We start from the raw sequence: 19,658 nt of genomic DNA, 5'->3' as shown, positions 1-19,658 counted from the left end.
GGCCATACGGATGACCACATGGCTCTGCTGTTGGCCCAAGAGGGGGCGCTGTTCTCTGGAGACTGCATCCTGGGGGAGGGCACCGCCGTCTTTGAGGACCTCCACGACTACATGAAGTCCCTACACACACTACTGGGCACCAAGGCGGACTGCATATACCCAGGTACACACACACACACGCACACACACACACACACACACACACACACACACACACACACACACACACACACACTACTGGACACCAAAGCAGACTGCATATACCCAGGTACACACACACACACACACACACACACACACACACACACACACACACACACACACACACACACACACACACACACACACACACACACACACACACACACACACACTACTGGACACCAAAGCAGACAGCACACACACACTACTGGACACCAAAGCAGACTGCATATACCCAGGTACACACACACACACTGAGAGAGAGAGAGAGAGAGAGAGAGAGAGAGAGAGAGAGAGAGAGAGAGAGAGAGAGAGAGAGAGAGAGAGAGAGAGAGAGCCTCCCTCCAGCCCTCTCTCTCAGGTGTGAACAGCAGGGCAGGACAGAGAAGAAGAGATGTAACGAGACCATACCAGTATCTGAGAGAGTTTTCAGAGCCCTCACAGGAAGTGAGGTCACATTGAATGAGGTCAGGTGTCAAAAGCAATTTCAAATCAACAGTTGTGTGCATGTGTGTGTGTGTATTTTTTGTACGTGTGTGTGTGTGTGTGTGTGTGTGTGTGTGCGCGCGCGCATGCCTGCGTTTGTGCGTGCCTGTGTGTGTGTGTGTGTGTTGTGTGTGTGTGTGTGTGTGTGTGTGTGCGTGTATGTGTGTGTGTGTGTGTGCGTTTGTGTGTGTGCGTGTGCGTGTGTGTGTGTGTGTGTGTGTGTATGTGTGTGTGTGTGTGTGTGTGTGTGTGCAGGCCATGGGCCGGTGGTGTTGAATGCCGTGTCTAAGATCCAGGAGTACATCAAGCACAGGGAGCTGCGGGAGAAGCAGATACTGCAGACCCTACAGGAGAACAACACACACACACACACCACCATGGAGCTCGTCAAAATCATCTACAAGGTTAGCACACACACACACACACACACACACACACACACACACACACACACACACACACACACACACACACACACACACACACACACACACACACACACACACACCACCATGGAGCTGGTCAAAATCATCTACAAGGTTAGTACACACACACACACACCACCATGGAACTGGTCAAAATCATCTACAAGGTTGGTACTACACACACACACACACACACACACACACACACACACACACACACACACACACACACACACACACACACACACACACACAACAGGTGAGATACAGGTAGTGTTGCTTTTGGCAGCACATTTTATTTTTAGTCTTAGTTAGTCTTGTTTTGACAGTGTTTTTTGTTGGATTGTTTTAGTCCAGTCAAGTCACAAGACTTTTAGTCTTTAGCTAGTCTTGTCTTTGAGAGCTTTGTTGTTACTTGTTTTAGTCTAGTCAAGTCACAAGGCCTTTAAGTCTTAAACATTTTAGTCGGCTAGTAAGACTAAAATGTTCCTCTGACTACAATGGCTAGACTAAAATGTCACATAATTTTCCTCACAATGAATGTTACATAGCCTGCTTTTTGTCATACATTTATGATGATGAAAACTGACAACAGTTGCGGTCTAGTTTTTGTTAAGTAATGATTATCTTGGCAGATGCACCAATGAACACATGTGACATTGAGGTTTTTTTTTCCTTTTTCTATTTAAACTTTTTTGCCACTTAAACAGTACAACAGCATCGTCATTGGCAGTACCCATAACGAGGATATAACCAAAAATGATTTGTTGGATTAACCTAAGAAAATTGTGGAAAATATTTCCACCAGATTAAATCAAGCACATTTAGCATCAAGGAAAAAAATCTCAACTTTCCATTCATTTAACTTTGTTGGGTTGATCTTAAAGTTTGTCACACAACATATCAAACATGTCATAACAAAAGTGACACATTGAAACCTTTTGAGAACTTGTAAAAAGCATCAAGCAGCCTCATCCCAACCATTCTCTCAATCAGTGCCTGGCACCTGATTACTAAGGGCTGGTAGGTCATGAATCAATTACTGCTTGCACCTGCAAATTCCTCATCACTCTGGTCACATGACACACTTTCACCTGTATATAAAGCTGGACTGTCACAGTGCCTGAGTTGCTTACCTGACTGCCTACTGGCATGGCTCAGCAAAGTGCTTGCTTGACTACTTTGTGGGTATTCTATGCGAGCCAGCCTGTGGCAATTTTAGCTCATGGCTTTTGTTAACTTGCTAGGCACATCATGCATTGCTTTTTGAGCTAGCTTGTAACATGACTTGTTAACTGCATTGCACATGTCATGTAGGTGAGAGGTTCTAAGGGAAGAACCATCCGCATGACAGACAATAGGTTGTACAGCCTCTCGATAAAGAAAAGTTAATGATGACAAAGTAATATCAAGTCCAACCAATACTCATTGTGCTTGTGGCACAAGCCTCCAATAAAATTCTCAAGATATCATGTTTGTGAGAGACAGCTCTGAAAGGTAGTTAAAAAGAGCAGTGGCAGAGTGGTTCCATGCTAAGAGTGCTTCAGTCACGGTGAAGGATGGGAGGTGGGACAGAACAATGATCTTGGTAGGCTACCTCAGTTATGGAGGAGATTTGGGGGGTTGGGTCAGGATTGTTTCTGTACACCAATTGTAGGTCAGGAATCAAACTAATCTGAATGTTGTGTGTACAGACAAAGCTTATATCAACCCAACTAACAGAAGTTAAATTAACTTTGTTCAAGTATGTATGAATTATTTATAATGAGAAGGAGGAATAAGAGTAGAGGAGAAGTGTTATGAAAATCTTCAGCAGGTGCATTGCGTCAACAATGTAGGCTAGTGCGCTCTGCTGAATATGGACATCTTCCTACTCAGTTATGCACGATTCGAATTGGCATCATTATTATTAGCCTAATAATCATCATCATAATATTAAAAATGATAGTAGGCTATGCGTAGGCCTAATAGTAGGCCTAGTTTTAATTCGTAAATAGGCCCTACATCGCGGCAACAATGCAGCCCGCGAGGCGTTGGATTTTTTATAGCCGTGGGATTTTTTTTTGACCATGAAATGTCTTAATAGCAGTCTGGCCTTAGCCTATACATCAACTTGAATCCAGCATATTGTGGCGAAGGAGAATGCAGGCAGGCAATCTTGTTCTTTATCAAAATGATATTGATGGACATCTTTTATGTTTGTTCAATAAAATGGTTAGTTCACTTTGAGTTTGAAAGACGTGTCCCTTCCAATGTATTAACGATAAGCGCAGAGCTGCCGGTGCCTGTGACATGCCCATGGCTGCAATAATTAATAGAAATATTAACCTTTGTTTAAATGCACTTAAACTGAAATTCGACAGAATGACGGACCAGTTTCATGTTAACGTGGACTTGTTGCTGTCTCGGAGTACAGAGAGAGAGAGAGAGAGGGAGAGAGAGAGAGAGAGAGAGAGAGAGAGAGAGAGGAAGAGAGACGCGCACGTTAGAAGCTCCTGTCTTCCAAACGTTCAATAATCCGACGATATGCACTTCTTTGGAGGTTAATCCAGATTCAAATTATTATTGCCCCGTGTCCCATGCGACAGCCGCATAACGCACAACACATTACTGCAAAAAGGTTCATGTTTCACTATAGGCTACGTTGTCAAAGATAAGTTGATTGCGCCACTTCACGCCATCTGCATGGGAATGTTGTCAATTATTATTTCATTATTCTTATAGCCTAGAAGTCGCTCTTTCTGTGGGGTTGGGTTTCCAATGTTGCTGCATCAACGTCAAATAATTCATTGGCGATGGAAGATTGACGGATGGACTAATTGACAGGTCAGATGGAGCATCGGGAAAAAATACTTCTCACTCGTGTTCACTGCGTGCGCAATGCATTATTTTCTGCTGTTCGACAAAATCTGACTGTTCCCACACAAACAAGACTTTCGTATCATTAATGATCATTTAACATAATGGGATGTTAATGTGTCTGGGCTCCGTTGTATTTGTGCACAGATTACTTAGCCTTGTCGGGAAGAAAACGTCTATCCAAGCAGCGGTAGTCTCAGAAGTGGGGCGCGCAATGGTGCATGAAAATGTTTCGTCTCTCTTTTTGTTTTGTTTTGGACAACGTCATGGTTTTTATTTCCACAATTATGTTAAGTCATAGTCATCGTCATGCAGCAAGTATTTGCGTTGCGTTTCCTCTAAGATTTCCTCATGTGGTCCTGCATTTAAGTCACCTCTGGTTTCAAAAACGTCAAGCAGTTAACGTCTTCGTCATGACATTTGGCTTGCAAAATGTTCGTTGACTGAGATATGTCGTCCTCGTTGTCGTTGACGACAGCAACACTATGTACAAGGTTAGTACACACACACACACACACACACACACACACACACACACACACACACACACACACACACACACACACACACACACACACACACACACACACACACCACCATGGAGCTGGTCAAAATCATCTACAAGGTTAGTACACACACACACACACACACACACACACACACACACACACACACACACACACACACACACACACACACACGCACATTTTAACTGTGTGTGACTGTGTGTATTTTCTTGTTTGTGAATTCTGTATGTGTACGGTATGTACTTTGTACACCTGATGTTAATGTGTGTACGTTTGTGGTGTGTGTGTGTGTGTGTGTGTGTGTGTGTGTGTGTGTGTGTGTGTGTGTGTGTGTGTGTGTGTGTGTGTGTGTGTGTGTGTGTGTGTGTGTCTCCGCACCCGTGTGTGTGTGTATGTGTGTCTGTGTGTGTGTGCGCCTGTGTGTGTGTGTGTGTGTGTGTGTGTGTGTGTGTGTGTGTGTGTGCGCCTGTGTGTGTGTGTGTGTGCGCGCCCGTGTGTCTGTGTGTGTGTGTGTGTGTGTGTGTGTGTGTGTGTGTAGGACACTCCTGAGCATCTCCATAGAGCAGCAGCAGTGAATCTCACTCATCACCTGACCAAACTTCAGAAGGAAGGACATGTCATAGCAGGTTAGTCCCAATGCCATGTCCTAGCAGGTTAGTCCCAATGCCATGTCATAGCAGGTTAGTCCCAATGCCATGTCCTAGCAGGTTAGTCCCAATGCCATGTCATAGCAGGTTAGTCCCAATGCCACTGTTGTTGAGCAGCAGACAATTTGCAAAAAAAACATTTATTCATTCATTCCATTGACATGTTTAAAACTAGTGTTGATTCTCATGGTAATATGGGACAAATTGGGTCCCGTTTCATTTTGTTTTTCATCTGCCTTTGGTGATAGTTAGATAGTAACTTCAGAAGGAGGGCCATGTCATAGCAGGTAAGTCGCCAATGCCACTGCTGTTGAGCTGCAGATGTAACGGAGGCTATCTACTATCTGTAATACAATATGTTTTATTCTTTTCTTTTCTCTTTAATCTCTAGCACATTGAATGACAGATTTGTTTGATCATGTGATATATAAATAATATTGATTGATTGATCTCTCTCTCCCTCTATCCTACCCTCTCTCTCCCTCTTTCCTACCCTGTCACTCTATGCTTCTCTCTTTCTCTCAATCCTATCTTCTCTATCCTACCCTCTTGTTCACTCTATCCTTCTTTCTCTCTCTCTCCTACCCTCTCTATCCCTCGTTCTTTATTCCCTCCCTCTCCAACTCTTTCTCAATCTTTTTCTCTCTACCCCCCTCTCTCCCTCTATCCTATCCTCTCAATCACTCTCTCATTTTCTCTCTCTCCCTCTATCCTACTCTCTCTATCACTCTTTCTCCATATCCCATGTATCATCCTCTTTCTCTCTATCCCACCCTCTTGTTCACTCTCTCCCCCTTTCTCTCTATCCCTCTATGCTACCCTCTCTATCCCCTTTTCTCTATATCTCTTTCCCGCTTTCTCTTTTTCTCCATCTTCCTTTATCCCACCCTCTTTCTCTCTATCCCTCTCCCCCACCATCTCGTTCTCGCTCTCTCTCCCCCTCTAGTGGAGACTAGGTGGAAGAGCAGCCTCTGACGGCCACAGCAGCCCCACCCACTGACCTCTACACGTCTATACTATCAGCCACTGACCTCTATACGGTCTATACTGTCAGTCAGAACTATACACGTCAGTGGACCCAGCTGAATGCCACACTGCCAGAACATACAGGAGCGGATGACCTGCAGAGAGAATGAATGACTTTATGAATGACTTCATGAATGACTTTATGAATGAGTGCGTATGTGTAGGGTGCTGTATACTTGCGACATACACACAGTATACAGCATACAGACTACCACATGCCTTTCCTCTGTGGGTGTGTGTGTGTGTGTGTGTGTGTAATAATGTAATAAATGTATTGATGAAAACAATTTGAAATAAAAATCAATAGGTCTAATGATTTAATGTTGTTCGTAGACTTGTTTATGATTTTAGTAGAAAGGACTTCATGAATATGCAGTGTAATGAATGTATTGATGAAAACAATTTTAATAAACAAATAATAGGCCTGTTGATTTAATGAAGCTTGTGGGCTTTTGTTTATGATTTTAGTGGTTCTTGCTGACTTGTCATACATGAGTTGTTGCAGGTAGAGATGCACTGGATCCAAGATCCGGTTCCGGATCCGGCAGGATAATAGGGTTTTTCACAGGATCCGGTCCGGCAGGATCTTAAGCAGTGGATCTGGTATCCAGCAATTACCTAAAAATCAGGATCTGGTGCATCTCTAGTTTTTACGTAGACTAGGCTTTTCAGTCAGTCTTTCACAACCCCAATCGCTGCATGGAGTGAAAGCCCTTTGGAAGCGGTCGTTGCAGGCGGTGTGGCAGTAAGCCAATGAGTCTAAAACATTTTTTTGAGCCAACGTAATAAAAAGGGCCCACGTGTGCGAGTAGCCTATGTGTTTCAACCTTTCATAGGATCCGATTCCGTATCCAGCAGGATCTTAAGCAGTGGATCCGGTATCCGGCAGGATCCTAAAAATCAGGATCCGGTGTATCTCTAGCTGCAGGAGTGCATCTGAATAAATACACTCATGAGATATTAACTTCAATAAGCTGGCAGAGGAGTTATGAGATTATTTTGTTACGATATTAAAAATCGTGGTAAAAAAAATAAAATGAAATCAGTTTCTATACTAATGTGAGTCAGTTTTAGACACATGAAACACTACGCCAAATCTGCTCAAGCCTGTTTTGGTTATATTCTCACATAAATCCTATTTATCACCCAGTGAGCAGACGGAACGCCTTCTGATTGGCTGAGCAGGTGTCCTTTATTCCCCAGTAGCAGGACACCTATGATGGCGTGCGGGCGTCCAAGTTGCTTCTTTTCTAACTTTCTGGCGAAGTGCCGTTACTAGTTCTATCGCATCTGGTTGTCTAGTCAAGACCGCGTCGTTAGTTCTATCGCATCTGGTTGTCTAGTCAAGACCCCGTTACTAATTCTATCGCATCTGGTTGTCAAGTCAAAAACCCAGTCGTCAATTCTATCGTATTTGGTTGTCAAGTCACCCCAACATTCTGCGCTCGTCCTAACATGCCTCCGATAGAGGCACGTAAAGGATTTGGCCAGAGTTTACACACTCCATCTACAACAGTGGTTCTCAAAGTGTGGCCCGCGAGGGGATTTCGACTTTTCCAAGACAAGCTGGCAGTAGGCTATATTTGTAACATTACTGCCAAACTAAATAAAGCTGATCACATTTTCACCACAATAAGACAGGCTTGTACATGTGAATAAAAAGTAAGTGATCTGTGAAATTTGTAGTGTCAAATTGGCACCCGTCAACTGCCAAATTTAGTTGACCGGTTGTCCCCTAAACTTGTTGGGGGGGACGAAGTGGTCCTCGGTTTGAGAAAAGTTTGAGAATTATTAGCGCATGCCAGACAGCGTGCCTTCACTACAGTGTGTCTGTGAGCGTACAGATAGGAGATCAAGTGGACTTTGAGAGACAGTTGTGCGTGTGTGTGTGTGTGTGTGTGTGTGTGTGCATTACTCTGTACAGTATGTGTACCACCACTCCCCTCACACACACACTTCCACCGTTCTTATCAGCAGTACTCTGCCCTAACCCCCCTCCAACACACACACACACACACACACACACACACACCCCAGGGGCGTAGCATCAAACTTTGGGCCCTATGTACAATCAGCTCCAATGGACCCCCAACCCCGCCATAGATCAACTTATATCGGACTTTGTGTGCCCCCCCCCTATGTACACGGGACCTGGTAACTCAGTCACACTTTACCCCCTGAGCGACATCCCTGAAACACACACACACACACACACACACACACACACACACACACACACACAACCGTGGCGAGGCCTGCGTAGTATAGAACACAGGGCCACTCTGCACCCAGTCCTCTCTGTCTGCAGGGCCGGATTAAGATGACCTGGGCCCCCTAGGCTACAGGATGCTGTGGGGCCCCCCGGAAGGCAAATTCTGCAACACATAGACATACACAGCACATACATGGGACATAGACAGCATCATAACGATGAGCTAGGATTTAAGGATAACATGTCTACTAACTGCTCATGATAGATTGACTAACTTGATAGATTTTCACAATTGACCAATCAAGGGCCCCCTGGCAGGTGGGGGGCCCTAGGCTGGCCATATCTAGCCTGTGGTGGGGGGCCCTGGCAGGTGGGGGGCCCTGGCAGCTGGGGGCCCCTAGGCTACCCATATCTAGCCTGTGGTGGGGGGCCCTGGCAGGTGGGGGCCCCTAGGCTGGCCATATCTAGCCTGTGGTGGGGGGCCCTGGCAGGTGGGGGGCCCTAGGCTGGCCATATCTAGCCTGTGGTGGGGGGCCCTGGCAGCTGGGGGCCCTAGGCTGGCCATATCTAGCCTGTGCGTCAATCCGGCCCTATCTGTCTGACAACCCAAAGTCCAGTACAGGACTGTCTGTCTGGACCCCACAGCACACCACACACCACACACTACGACACGTCACAGCACAGCACAGAGGAAGAACACAGTCGCCGGGTTCTAGAACACAGCTGGACTGTGACACGGCAACAGCGGAACGGAACCATGCCGACAGACTTCAGTGGTACCTGGGATCTGGAGACCAGTGACAACTTTGAGGAGTACCTTAAGGCACTGAGTAAGGCTGGAGAGTGTGTATTTGTGTGTGTGTGTGTGTGTGTGTGTGTGTGTGTGTGTGTGTGTGTGTGTGTGTGTGTGTGTGTGTGTGTGTGTGTGTGTGTGTGTGTGTGTGTGTGTGTGTGTGTGAAAGAGGGCATGAGTATGTAGTACTACCAAAGATTCTCTATTCTAAATGCATTTAGAACGTCTCTGGTACTACTACTGACTTGATGTAAGTTTGCACCTTAGGCAGATGAAGTCATGTAGAATAAATAACGTCTTTATATTGATGGTATAAACATAATATAATTTCTTTATTACTGTAAACATTTTGTAGGCTGCCAGTTTAATTTTAATAAGTACCGGTAATTCCTCTAAATTATGGATTAAATTAAGGTTTGTAAAATATAAGGAAGGATTCATGATTATCTAAGTGTTGTTTGCTTCATCCGATTTTATCATTCAGTGTGAGGGAGAGCGTAGTACAGATGCTCTAAATAAAGGTGAAAGGTTTCAAAACAATATAACTGTCCAATTGACTGCAGAGATGTGGAGTTGTGAATTGTGACTTAGACTTGAATCAGACTTGTGTCACAAATGACTTGACTTGAGACTTGACTTGGCAATATTAGGAATGACTTGTGACTTGACTTACGAATTGACCTTAGACTTGCCTTGACAGTATCAGCTTGCAATGAACTTGGACTTGACTTGTCTTTGGCACAAGTTGGACTTGGACTGGACTTGGTCAAATGTAACTTGGAACTTGACTCAGACTTGACTGGAAGGGCTTGAGACTTGCTTGTGTCTTGCAAATTAGTGACTTGGTCCCATCTTTGATCCACAGACATTGACTTTGCTACGCGTAAGATTGCCTGCGCCCTCCACCAGAGGAAGGTCTTCATCCAGGATGGCGACACGTTGACCATCAAGACCCTCAGCACGTTCCGGAACTACGAGCTCACCTTCACCGTCGGCGTGGAGATGGATGAGCACACCAAAGGCCTCGACAACAGGGTCGTCAAGGTAACGACAATGGGATGCGAGGAAATATTCCTATATGTCTCTGAGTGCGTTACAATATGCGACCTTGCCTCCTCCACTTGAGCTTGTCTCCTCGCCCCCACATCCTGGCCCCTCCTCCGTGGAGAAAACGATTAAGTTTCCCAGCTGTCAGCCTAGCCACAACAACTTTTGAGGGACTGTTTTTCATTCACCATCCCAATTGCAAATGAGAAGAAGGCTTTAAAATTGAGCTTTTGCAAGATATTGAAATATAATGCTGTGGTCAGTGATGTCATCATGACATATTACTTCCTGGTACGAGGAGGCAAGCACAAGTGGAGGAGACAAGGTCGCATATTGTAATGCACTCTCTCTCTCTATGGGTATGTGTCAAAGTGAAGCGTCCTTGCCTTGCTAGAACGAGTAACGCCCATTTGCGTAGTGCAGTGTTTCCCAACCAGGGGTACGAGTACCACAAGGGGTATTCGACCACACCTCAGGGGGTACATGGAAAATGTAATAATAACAAATATATGGAGTGTAGTCACACTGGAATAGAGGAACAGATATAGAGCATGAGTAAGGGTGAGGGGCTACTCATCATGTGACCAGGATGGCTTAGGGCAGGGATGTCAAACTCAGGCCCGGGGGCCAAATTTGGCCCGCGGAGCCATTTTATTCGGTTGGCCCACATACACCATTAATGTACAGCGTAACACAACTTGAACTGAAATTTGCTAAATCACAGGATGTGCAGACACATTTGAACAGACAAATATGATGGGAAAGAGTGCATGTGAAATTTAACTATGAGTATGAAGTGCATGAATGCACAATTTTAATCCATTTTTATAAATAATAGTTGAGTTCGGCCCGCGACTTTGTTCCAGATTTTGATTTTGGCCCTCAGTCAATTTGAGTTTGACACCCCTGGCTTAGGGGGTACGCAGGACAAAAAAGGTTGAGAAACACTAGTCTAGTATCCAACTATTAAATACACTTAGGACTAGTGATCGGATACTCTTTGGTGAACTCCGTGAAAAATGGGCGGTACTCCTCCAAGCAAGGCTAGGACTAGGGCTGGGAATCGATCCAAATTTCCCAGATCGATTCGATTCCGATCCAGAGGGCTACGATCCGATTCGATTCGATTCCATATCGATCTTTTGTATTGCTGACCTGTCACTTTAACCCATTTATGCGTAGAATTCTAAGACCGGTTATAAAAACGTAAATATCTCAGCCTTTGATGCCCACACAAACATGAAATACCTTGGTATGTGAGAAATAAGTGGGAAACTGTGGAAGAGAGCTACAGGATGTGGTTGAGAAAATAGTGCCTATAATGATCTGCAAAAGATCGATCCGAAAAGTTGTGAATCGATATTGCCCTTTTCAAACATGAATCGATATTGGATTGCGATTCGATATTTTGAACCCAGCCCTAGCTAGGACACTTTGAGAAATACCCTATATGTAGTGTACATATAGTCATGTACTATGTGTGCGTGTGGTGCGTGTAGGCCTATGTGAATGTACGTATGTCTGTTTATCTGTCTATGTATATCTGTTTCTCTGTTCCTCTCTCTTCACCTGTCTCTCTGCCTCTGTTCCTCTCTCTCTCTTCATCCGTCTCTCTGCCTCTGTTCCTCTCTCTCTCTTCATCCGTCTCTCCATCTTGTCTTTGTCTGCCCAGGTTGTAAAACTAAGACCCTCTTCTCTGAGCAGCCCAGATGTATTAGTAGGCCTGACTAACATGTACAGGTCCTGCTAACTTACGTACACTCAGTCAGTTACACAGTCATGGGCAAGCTTTTAGGGTGTCAGACTTGAATCCCAAAGGTTGCCGGTTCGACTCCCGATCCACCAGGTTGGTGGGAGGAGTAATTAACCAGATCAGGACATAATACAGTTTGTGGTTGAGGGGAACACATTTGGCGGCCATCTTGGATTTGCACAATTAAACAAATGGTCAGATTCACAAAATACATGCAGAAATTGATTCGCAGACCATGGAAACATGAATAGACACCAGAATTATAGTTGTAGCCCTTTTCGATCGGGAGATATGACAATTTTTTTGGCAGCCATCTTGGATTTGCAACATGAGATAATGATCTCTAAGCCACAGAATATTATTTCAGTCACCATAAATCTCCAACTTAGGCCAAAGAAAGTGATCTTTGAACAATTTCCTCCAACATAAGACTGGTTTTAGGCATTCTGGTGGCCATATTTAATTTCTGGCGGCCATCTTGGATTCCGGACAACTTTTTTGACGGCGCAAAAGCTTATTTTGATCGATATGGTCCAACGTACAGGAATCCATTGAGAAAACCTTGACAGGAAAACGTTGCGATTATGTCCCGGCTCGGCCCGGTCTAAAAAGACAAACATTTTGGAATACAAACTCTTCCCACTTAGTTAAGTGAGTACAAAAATCAGAGTATCTTTGCTCACTGTCCACTTGGCTACTGCTACACTGTCATACAACATGTTTGTCCACGGTGGTTTGTAAAGTCAGATTTTCTGAAGAAGCAATTTGTGTTTTTTTCCCCCACACACACACCAATCTGCACAGGTGTGTTGGAGATGACTCATGGATTGCTAATTAGAAAAAGTCCGACAGGTGGACAAAGATGCGTCCGTCTTTGCACTGCCACCTTGTGGGCACAGGAGGGAATGTCAATTTAGAGAATGCGTTTCAGACAAACAGACAGACTGACTGACAGACGGACATGCCCTCTTATAGAGATGATAGGACGCATGTAAAAACTATAAAACACACTGCACACTGACCATTTCCCTTCATTAGCACCCGGTTTCTCGCAAGAATCGTTGCTAACTAAGGTAGCAACTTACTTGGTTGCAATGCAATAAGGAACCTAAGTTGCTAACGCATACGCACACCTTTTTTTTTTTCAAAACAGAGATTTTAATACATACAAATATATTTAAAATATAGTATATCCATACATAACCTGTATGGAAAAAATCCCTCTCTGCCCCTCCATTTGTCCCACCTGCCCCCATCCCCACTCCCCCCTCCCCCGCCCTCTCCCTTGGTGCACCTGTTCTGACCCCTGCAAGGTGTCATGCACTCTCCTGTATCTATTTGAACTGTTCCAGGGGTTACTATGAGTCAAAGCCTGAATGTGCAGACGAGACGGCACACACGACTTCCCAGACGGCAGCGGTTCTCCCAAACTTTTTCAACTGGAACCCTCTTTTGGATATTTTCGCAACTTTTGGATATTGTCGCAAACTAATAATGGGAGATCTAGCAATATTAATGGACGAATCCATTACTATTGCTAGATTTTCCATTAACAGTTTGTCTGCTAATATTGCTAGAAATCCACAGGACAGAAAATACATCTATTAAGCATACACGTTAATACTTTTGCTAACCAAATGATGGAATCATGTTAACTGTTAACATGTGGATTTCCCATTGTTGTGCAATGTCCCTTTTGTCCGTGACCCCCCTTCAGTACCTCTGTGATCCCCCTTCAGTACCTCCCTGACCCCCCTTCAGTACCTCCCTGACCCCCCTTCAGTACCTCCCTGACCCCCCTTCAGTAGGCCTACCTCCGCGACCCCCCCTTCAGTACCTCCCTGACCCCCCTTCAGTAGGCCTACCTCCGCGACCCCCCTTCAATACCTCCATGACCCCCCTTCAGTAGGCCTACCTCCGCGACCCCCCTTCAATACCTCCATGACCCCCCTTTAGTAGGCCTACCTCCGTGACCCCCCTTCAGTACCTCTGTGACCCCCCTTCAGTACCTCCCTGACCCCCCTTCAGTACCTCCCTGACCCCCCTTCAGTACCTCTGTGACCCCCCTTCAGTACCTCTGTGACCCCCCTTCAGTAGGCCTACCTCCGTGACCCCCCTTCAGTAGGCCTACCTCCGTGACCCCCCTTCAGTAGGCCTACCTCCGCGACCCCCCTTCAGTACCTCCGCGACCCCCCTTCAGTAGGCCTACCTCCGCGACCCCCCTTCAGTACCTCCGTGACCACCCTTCAGTAGGCCTACCTCCGCGACCCCCCTTCAGTACCTCCGTGACCACCCTTCAGTAGGCCTACCTCCGCGACCCCCCTTCAGTACCTCCGTGACCACCCTTCAGTAGGCCTACCTCCGCGACCCCCTTTCAGTACCTCCGTGACCACCCTTCAGTAGGCCTACCTCCGCGACCCCCCTTCAGTACCTCCGTGACCACCCTTCAGTAGGCCTACCTCCGCGACCCCCCTTCAGTACCTCCGTGACCACCCTTCAGTAGGCGTACCTCCGCGACCCCCCTTCAATACCTCCGCGACCACCCTTCAGTAGGCCTACCTCCGCGACCCCCCTTCAGTAGCCTACCTCCACGACCCCCCTTCAGTACCTCCGCGACCCCCCTTCAGTACCTCCGTGACCCCCCTTCAGTAGGCCTACCTCCGCGACCCCCCTTCAGTAGCCTACCTCCACGACCCCCCTTCAGTATGTCCGCGACCCCCATTCAGTACCTCCGTGACCCCCCTTCAGTACCTCCGCGACCCCCCTTCCCTAAGAGGTCCCAGCCCCCAGTTTAGGAGCCGCTGCCATACTGCCACATTCTGATGTACATCTGCCTGTACCCACTCCTCCCTCCCTCCCTTTTTTCTCCTTATGTTGTTATTAAGCGGGCTTGCAGAGCAAGGCCCGATTATAGTAATCTCTAAGTCCTGTTTCTTATTTTTTTCTTGTGCAGGGCAGTAAAAATAGAAAATGGATCTCCTCCTAGGCCTTTCGAGATACAGACACCGCTCAAACACTAAAACGACCGGCTCGGCTTGGAGATCATTTCTATTAATAGGCTTGTCCGTGTCTCTTGTCGTTTTCCCGTTTTTGGCGATTTTGTGCAAGCTTGGGTCCCCATTGAAAACAATGGTAGAACCTTCATGAACCAAGGTGATGTGTATGTGTGTGCTCTACTTTACTTACTATAATAATAATAAAAACACAAACCCTCTATTGCATCTACACTTTTAAGTCCTTTTGGTTAAAAAGCATCTGCCTAATGCAATGTAATGTTATCTATCTATCTATCTATCTATCTATCTATCTATCTATCTATCTATCTATCTATCTATCTATCTATCTATCTATCTATCTATCTCCCTCTGCCTGTCTCTGCTACAGGCCCTGGCGCAGTGGGAGGGGGATCGGCTGGTGTGTACACAAACAGGGGAGAAGGCCAACCGAGGCTGGAAACACTGGATAGACGACAACGGCAAACTGGTTTTGGTGAGAAATGTGTACATGTCTCGTACTTAACTGTATATCAGTGTATCCTAAACTTTTTGGTCTTACATACCCCCTGAGCAGGGCTCTAACTCAGTGTTTCCCAACCAGGGGTACATGTACCACTAGGGGTACACGAGCACACTGCAGGGGGTACTTGGAAAAATGTTATTATTATAACAAATGTATGGAGCAGCCATATCAGGATGGGGAAAATGATATAGAACATGAATTAGGGGGTACTCATGGCACAACTAAGAGGCTTAGGGGGTACGCGAGACAGAAGAGGTTGGGAAACACTGCTCTAAATGAACACCCGCAACCCGCCAAATGCGCGTGAATATTCATTTTGGCTAGTAGAGAAAATGATCTACGCGCCAATTTGGCTGGTAGCGCCCGACTGGAATAAATTATGAACGTATAAACCGCTGCTTCTGAGAACCCAAAGACGGCAAGGTTTCCTACATTACCCATGGACACTAGCCTACCATCATGATGTAGCCTACAACCATTGGTTAGTCATTTAATCACAGTTACGTAGCCTCGCGCCTATTGGCTAACTGGATCATAGCGCGCACCAGAGCCTTTATGTTGTGACACGGGTACTCCCTCATTCATGCTCTATGTCTTCCCTAAGGGGTCAGTTGTCCCAGGCCCAGACAGACAGGGAGCCCAGACTTGGGTCTTTAGTACATTTTGACCTGGGCCTGGTCGAAGCGGCCCTACCCCTGTCCGCCTGTGTCTGTCTCTCATTGTGTGTCTCCATCTCCATCTCTATCTCCATCTCTCTCTCTCGCTCTCTCTCTCTCTCTCTCTCTCATCTGAACTGGCCTTCTGCTGTAGGATTTACTGGGTGTTCACTAGAGTGTTGTGAGGCAATAGGCTCGTTCGTGACGAAGCAGTGCTGCTTTTGCTAAGCAGCGAGCATGCATACTTTGCCAGTTTGATGCATTGTGGTTAGAAAATTCTAACCAGAATGCATCAAACTGGCAAAGTGAGCATGCCCACTGCTTAGCAAAAGCGGCACTGCTTCGTCACGAACGAGCCTAATGTAAATCACTCATGCTGCTAAGTAAGCCAACAAAATATAAATAAAATCAGAATAGAGCACGAAGAGGTCAAACAATTACCAGACAGTTGTTTGATTACAGCATTTGTATGGCTTGTGCAGCTACATAACATAACGTGTTTGTTCTTTTGATGGGAAAGTAGAATGTTGCACTTTCACAATATGAGTGGAAACAAAAGACTGCCACTGCCACCTAGAGGTGCGAGGGAGAATTGCACCACTTATGGTCTCCCTAACAACAGGATATCAACATGTAATAATAATAATAATAATAATAATAATAATAATAATAATTTGGTTTTATATGGTACCTTTCATTGAACCCAAGGTCGCTTTACAAGGGGGGTTAGGGGCTGGGTGAAAGGGGCAGGATGGTTAGAGGTCATAGAGGCCATATGCCTCCGTTAGACACATTCTTATCTTTACTACCAACAGTGTATTAAGTGGCATGATACAATGTGGAATATACTAGTGCTCCTGTACCATAAGCAGGGCACATTCCAGTAGGGCACATTAACCTCAGGGCACATTCCCATGGGGACTGAGGTTAATCCAGCTTGAGTCATTTCCTTACCCCAATCCACATCTTTTTACCTACCTACCATCTATTTTTAATCTTTGATCTAGCTACCTGACATTAAACTTGACCAAATTTGTGTTTCTTACCAAACTGGTAAAGTAACATTTCACTGTATGTCTGTATCATATGCTGTGCTTTTTACTCCAGCTCCTTCTCTGTCTCTTCTTAAACTATCCTATAATAACGGTCCAAAAAATTACAAATAAAATGTGAAAAAAAGAAGGCCTTACAGTGGCCTAACGGTAAGGTACTGGGTAACTATGCCGGCGACCCAAATTTGATTCCAGCCAGGGTCGTTTGTGGATCTTTACCCGCCTCTCTCCCCACTCATTTCCTTTCCCTCTTTCACTGTCCTATCACAAATAAAGGCACAAAAGCCCTAACAAAAAAAAAATATATATATATTTATATATATTTATATATATCTTTTTTTTTTTTTTTTTACACATACCTGTATGTGCAATGACACTGACATTGTGTACTCGTGTCCCTGTAGGAGCTGACCTGTGAAGACAAAGTGTGCATTCAGGTCTTCAAGAGGGGCCAGTGACCTCCACTTCACTGCAGGCTGCGGGGAGCTGCTACCAGTATACACAACTCAGCCATTGGGCTGCCAGGGTTGCCAGATGAGACGATTGATGATTTCCAGCCCCAAAAAATACCCCAAACCCGCCTAGAAACACCCAAACAAAGTCCCACCCAATTTCAACTAAATTCTATTGATTTCTATGGCCAGAAATTTGCTGAAAAACTCATTCAAATGCTTAACCCATTTTTACCCACAGATGGTCATCCAAAGCAGCCCAATTGCGCAGGAAACGGCCCAATCTGGCAACACTGTGTGCTGCCCTACCTACAAAGGCAAACTACAGTAACTACAGTAACTAACAGTAACACTGAAACTGAGAAAAAGGAATTCAGAGTATTGGTATTAGGTTTGGATATTGCAGCTACTGCAAACTTGACATGGCAATATCTCTAAAACCATAAGGGGTTTTTCCCACAAGATAAAAGAGGTGTTATTAAGACCATTTTCAGTCTAAACTCTATTTTTGCAAGATATGGAGTTACTGCACTTTGCCTTTGTAGGGCAGGGCAGCTATCTGATGACTACACTGACCTCTGATGTACTGCATATCATTTTGAATTACATTATAAAATTCTAAATGACATGTTACCACTATGTTCTATGAAAAATAGCATACTATAAATTACATCGCCGTGATCTTATTACGCCAGAAGTAACACACAAGCATGGTAACGAGGTCATCAGGACCGTATTAAGCTAATGTGGTGCCCCCGGTCACTACTGTATACCTCACTGATGACCCCTTTATACACAGTATTTGTTGAGTTTGTGTCTTGTGGTGTCGCCCCCATTAGATTTTGCCCCCGTCTGTTTCCAGTCAATGGCCTTTGTTTGAATAAACAGTGTTAAATACCTGAGATTTACCTGCATGTTTTATTTCTTTTTACATAGTTTTTTTCTTTCAAAGAAACTGCAATGACAGCAGAACAATGCTCCTATGTTTGAATAAACAGTGTTAAATACCTGAGGTTTACCTGCATTGCAGAACACTGCTCCTATTTTTCATGTAACACATTTAAGGGTCAGTGTCATTTCAGCAGTAGCACATGTCAGGGCGGTGCAATGACAGCCAGTGCCACTATTGTATGGATTCTTGTTTGTTTTTAGCTGACTATCTATGAAGAATATTCATATACATCATATACAACACCAATGACTAATTAATCAATGAGCATTAAATGCTGTTACTGCTGACGTCTGACTGATTGACTGATAGCTGACCTGGTGTCCCACACTTCACTCTTCAATATACCCTGTAGATTTCCATGCCACGTTTTGTCGCTAACTCACCGGTTTAATTCTAAATCACCAGAAATGAAACCCCATTGAAAATGAATGGGGTTTTATTTCTGGTTAGTTAGAATTAAACTGGTGAGTTAACACCAAAACGTAGCATGGGTATCTACGGGTATATTGAAGAGTGAAGTGTGGGACACCAGGTCAACAAACAAGAACAGCTGACGGCAAAGCATCAAGGATATCTGGCCTTCCATTACTCCCATGCACCGTTTCTGCCATTGACTTCAATGTTAAACGCATCATGGCCGTTATTAAGACAGAGAGAGTCCTAACCAAGTATTGAACATTGCATGTTATGTAGAAAGTGCCAAATTTCAACTGATTTGATGTGCACTGATGTGAAACGAATTTTGATGAAGAAAATTGTGATTTTATTACAATATTCTAATAATGCGAATTTCCCAATTCATGGGTTTTTTGAGCTGGAAGGCCAAATTATGTAAAAAGAAAAACTTGAATGATTGGAATAGTTAAACAACTGGGCCATGCATCTACAATCCATGACAGTTTAACATTATTGATGGAATTATGGAAATAAATCAACTTTTTCATGCTATTCTAATAAAGTGGCCTGGAGCTGTACAATATTATTGAAAAAATTGAAAAAATGTGCAAAATTCTACAGCAAAGATTAGATATACTTGGTCGTTTATATCTAA

At 44.8% G+C, this 19,658-nt stretch overlaps 2 protein-coding genes across 2 annotated transcripts; both read left to right on the top strand.

The window, feature by feature from the left end:
* Positions 1 to 6: 6 nt before the first annotated feature.
* LOC134465872 (endoribonuclease LACTB2-like) lies at positions 7 to 6,489 on the top strand. Its single transcript, XM_063219771.1, has 4 exons — positions 7 to 163; positions 943 to 1,091; positions 5,037 to 5,124; positions 6,092 to 6,489. Exons 1-4 carry the CDS (start codon positions 19 to 21, stop codon positions 6,118 to 6,120), a joined length of 411 nt encoding a protein of 136 aa, XP_063075841.1. The 5' UTR covers positions 7 to 18; the 3' UTR covers positions 6,121 to 6,489.
* A 2,556-nt stretch (positions 6,490 to 9,045) lies between these two features.
* On the top strand, positions 9,046 to 18,552 carry LOC134465873 (retinol-binding protein 2-like). The gene is made up of 4 exons (XM_063219772.1): positions 9,046 to 9,213; positions 10,042 to 10,220; positions 15,361 to 15,465; positions 17,608 to 18,552. Exons 1-4 carry the CDS (start codon positions 9,141 to 9,143, stop codon positions 17,659 to 17,661), a joined length of 411 nt encoding a protein of 136 aa, XP_063075842.1. The 5' UTR covers positions 9,046 to 9,140; the 3' UTR covers positions 17,662 to 18,552.
* The last annotated feature ends 1,106 nt before the right edge of the window (positions 18,553 to 19,658 follow it).

Source organism: Engraulis encrasicolus, chromosome 16 (assembly GCF_034702125.1).
Source record: "Engraulis encrasicolus isolate BLACKSEA-1 chromosome 16, IST_EnEncr_1.0, whole genome shotgun sequence".
In the NCBI taxonomy this organism is placed as follows: Eukaryota; Metazoa; Chordata; class Actinopteri; order Clupeiformes; family Engraulidae; genus Engraulis; species Engraulis encrasicolus.
Note: the sequence above shows the minus strand (reverse complement) of the source record. Positions and strands in the feature narration are given on the sequence as shown.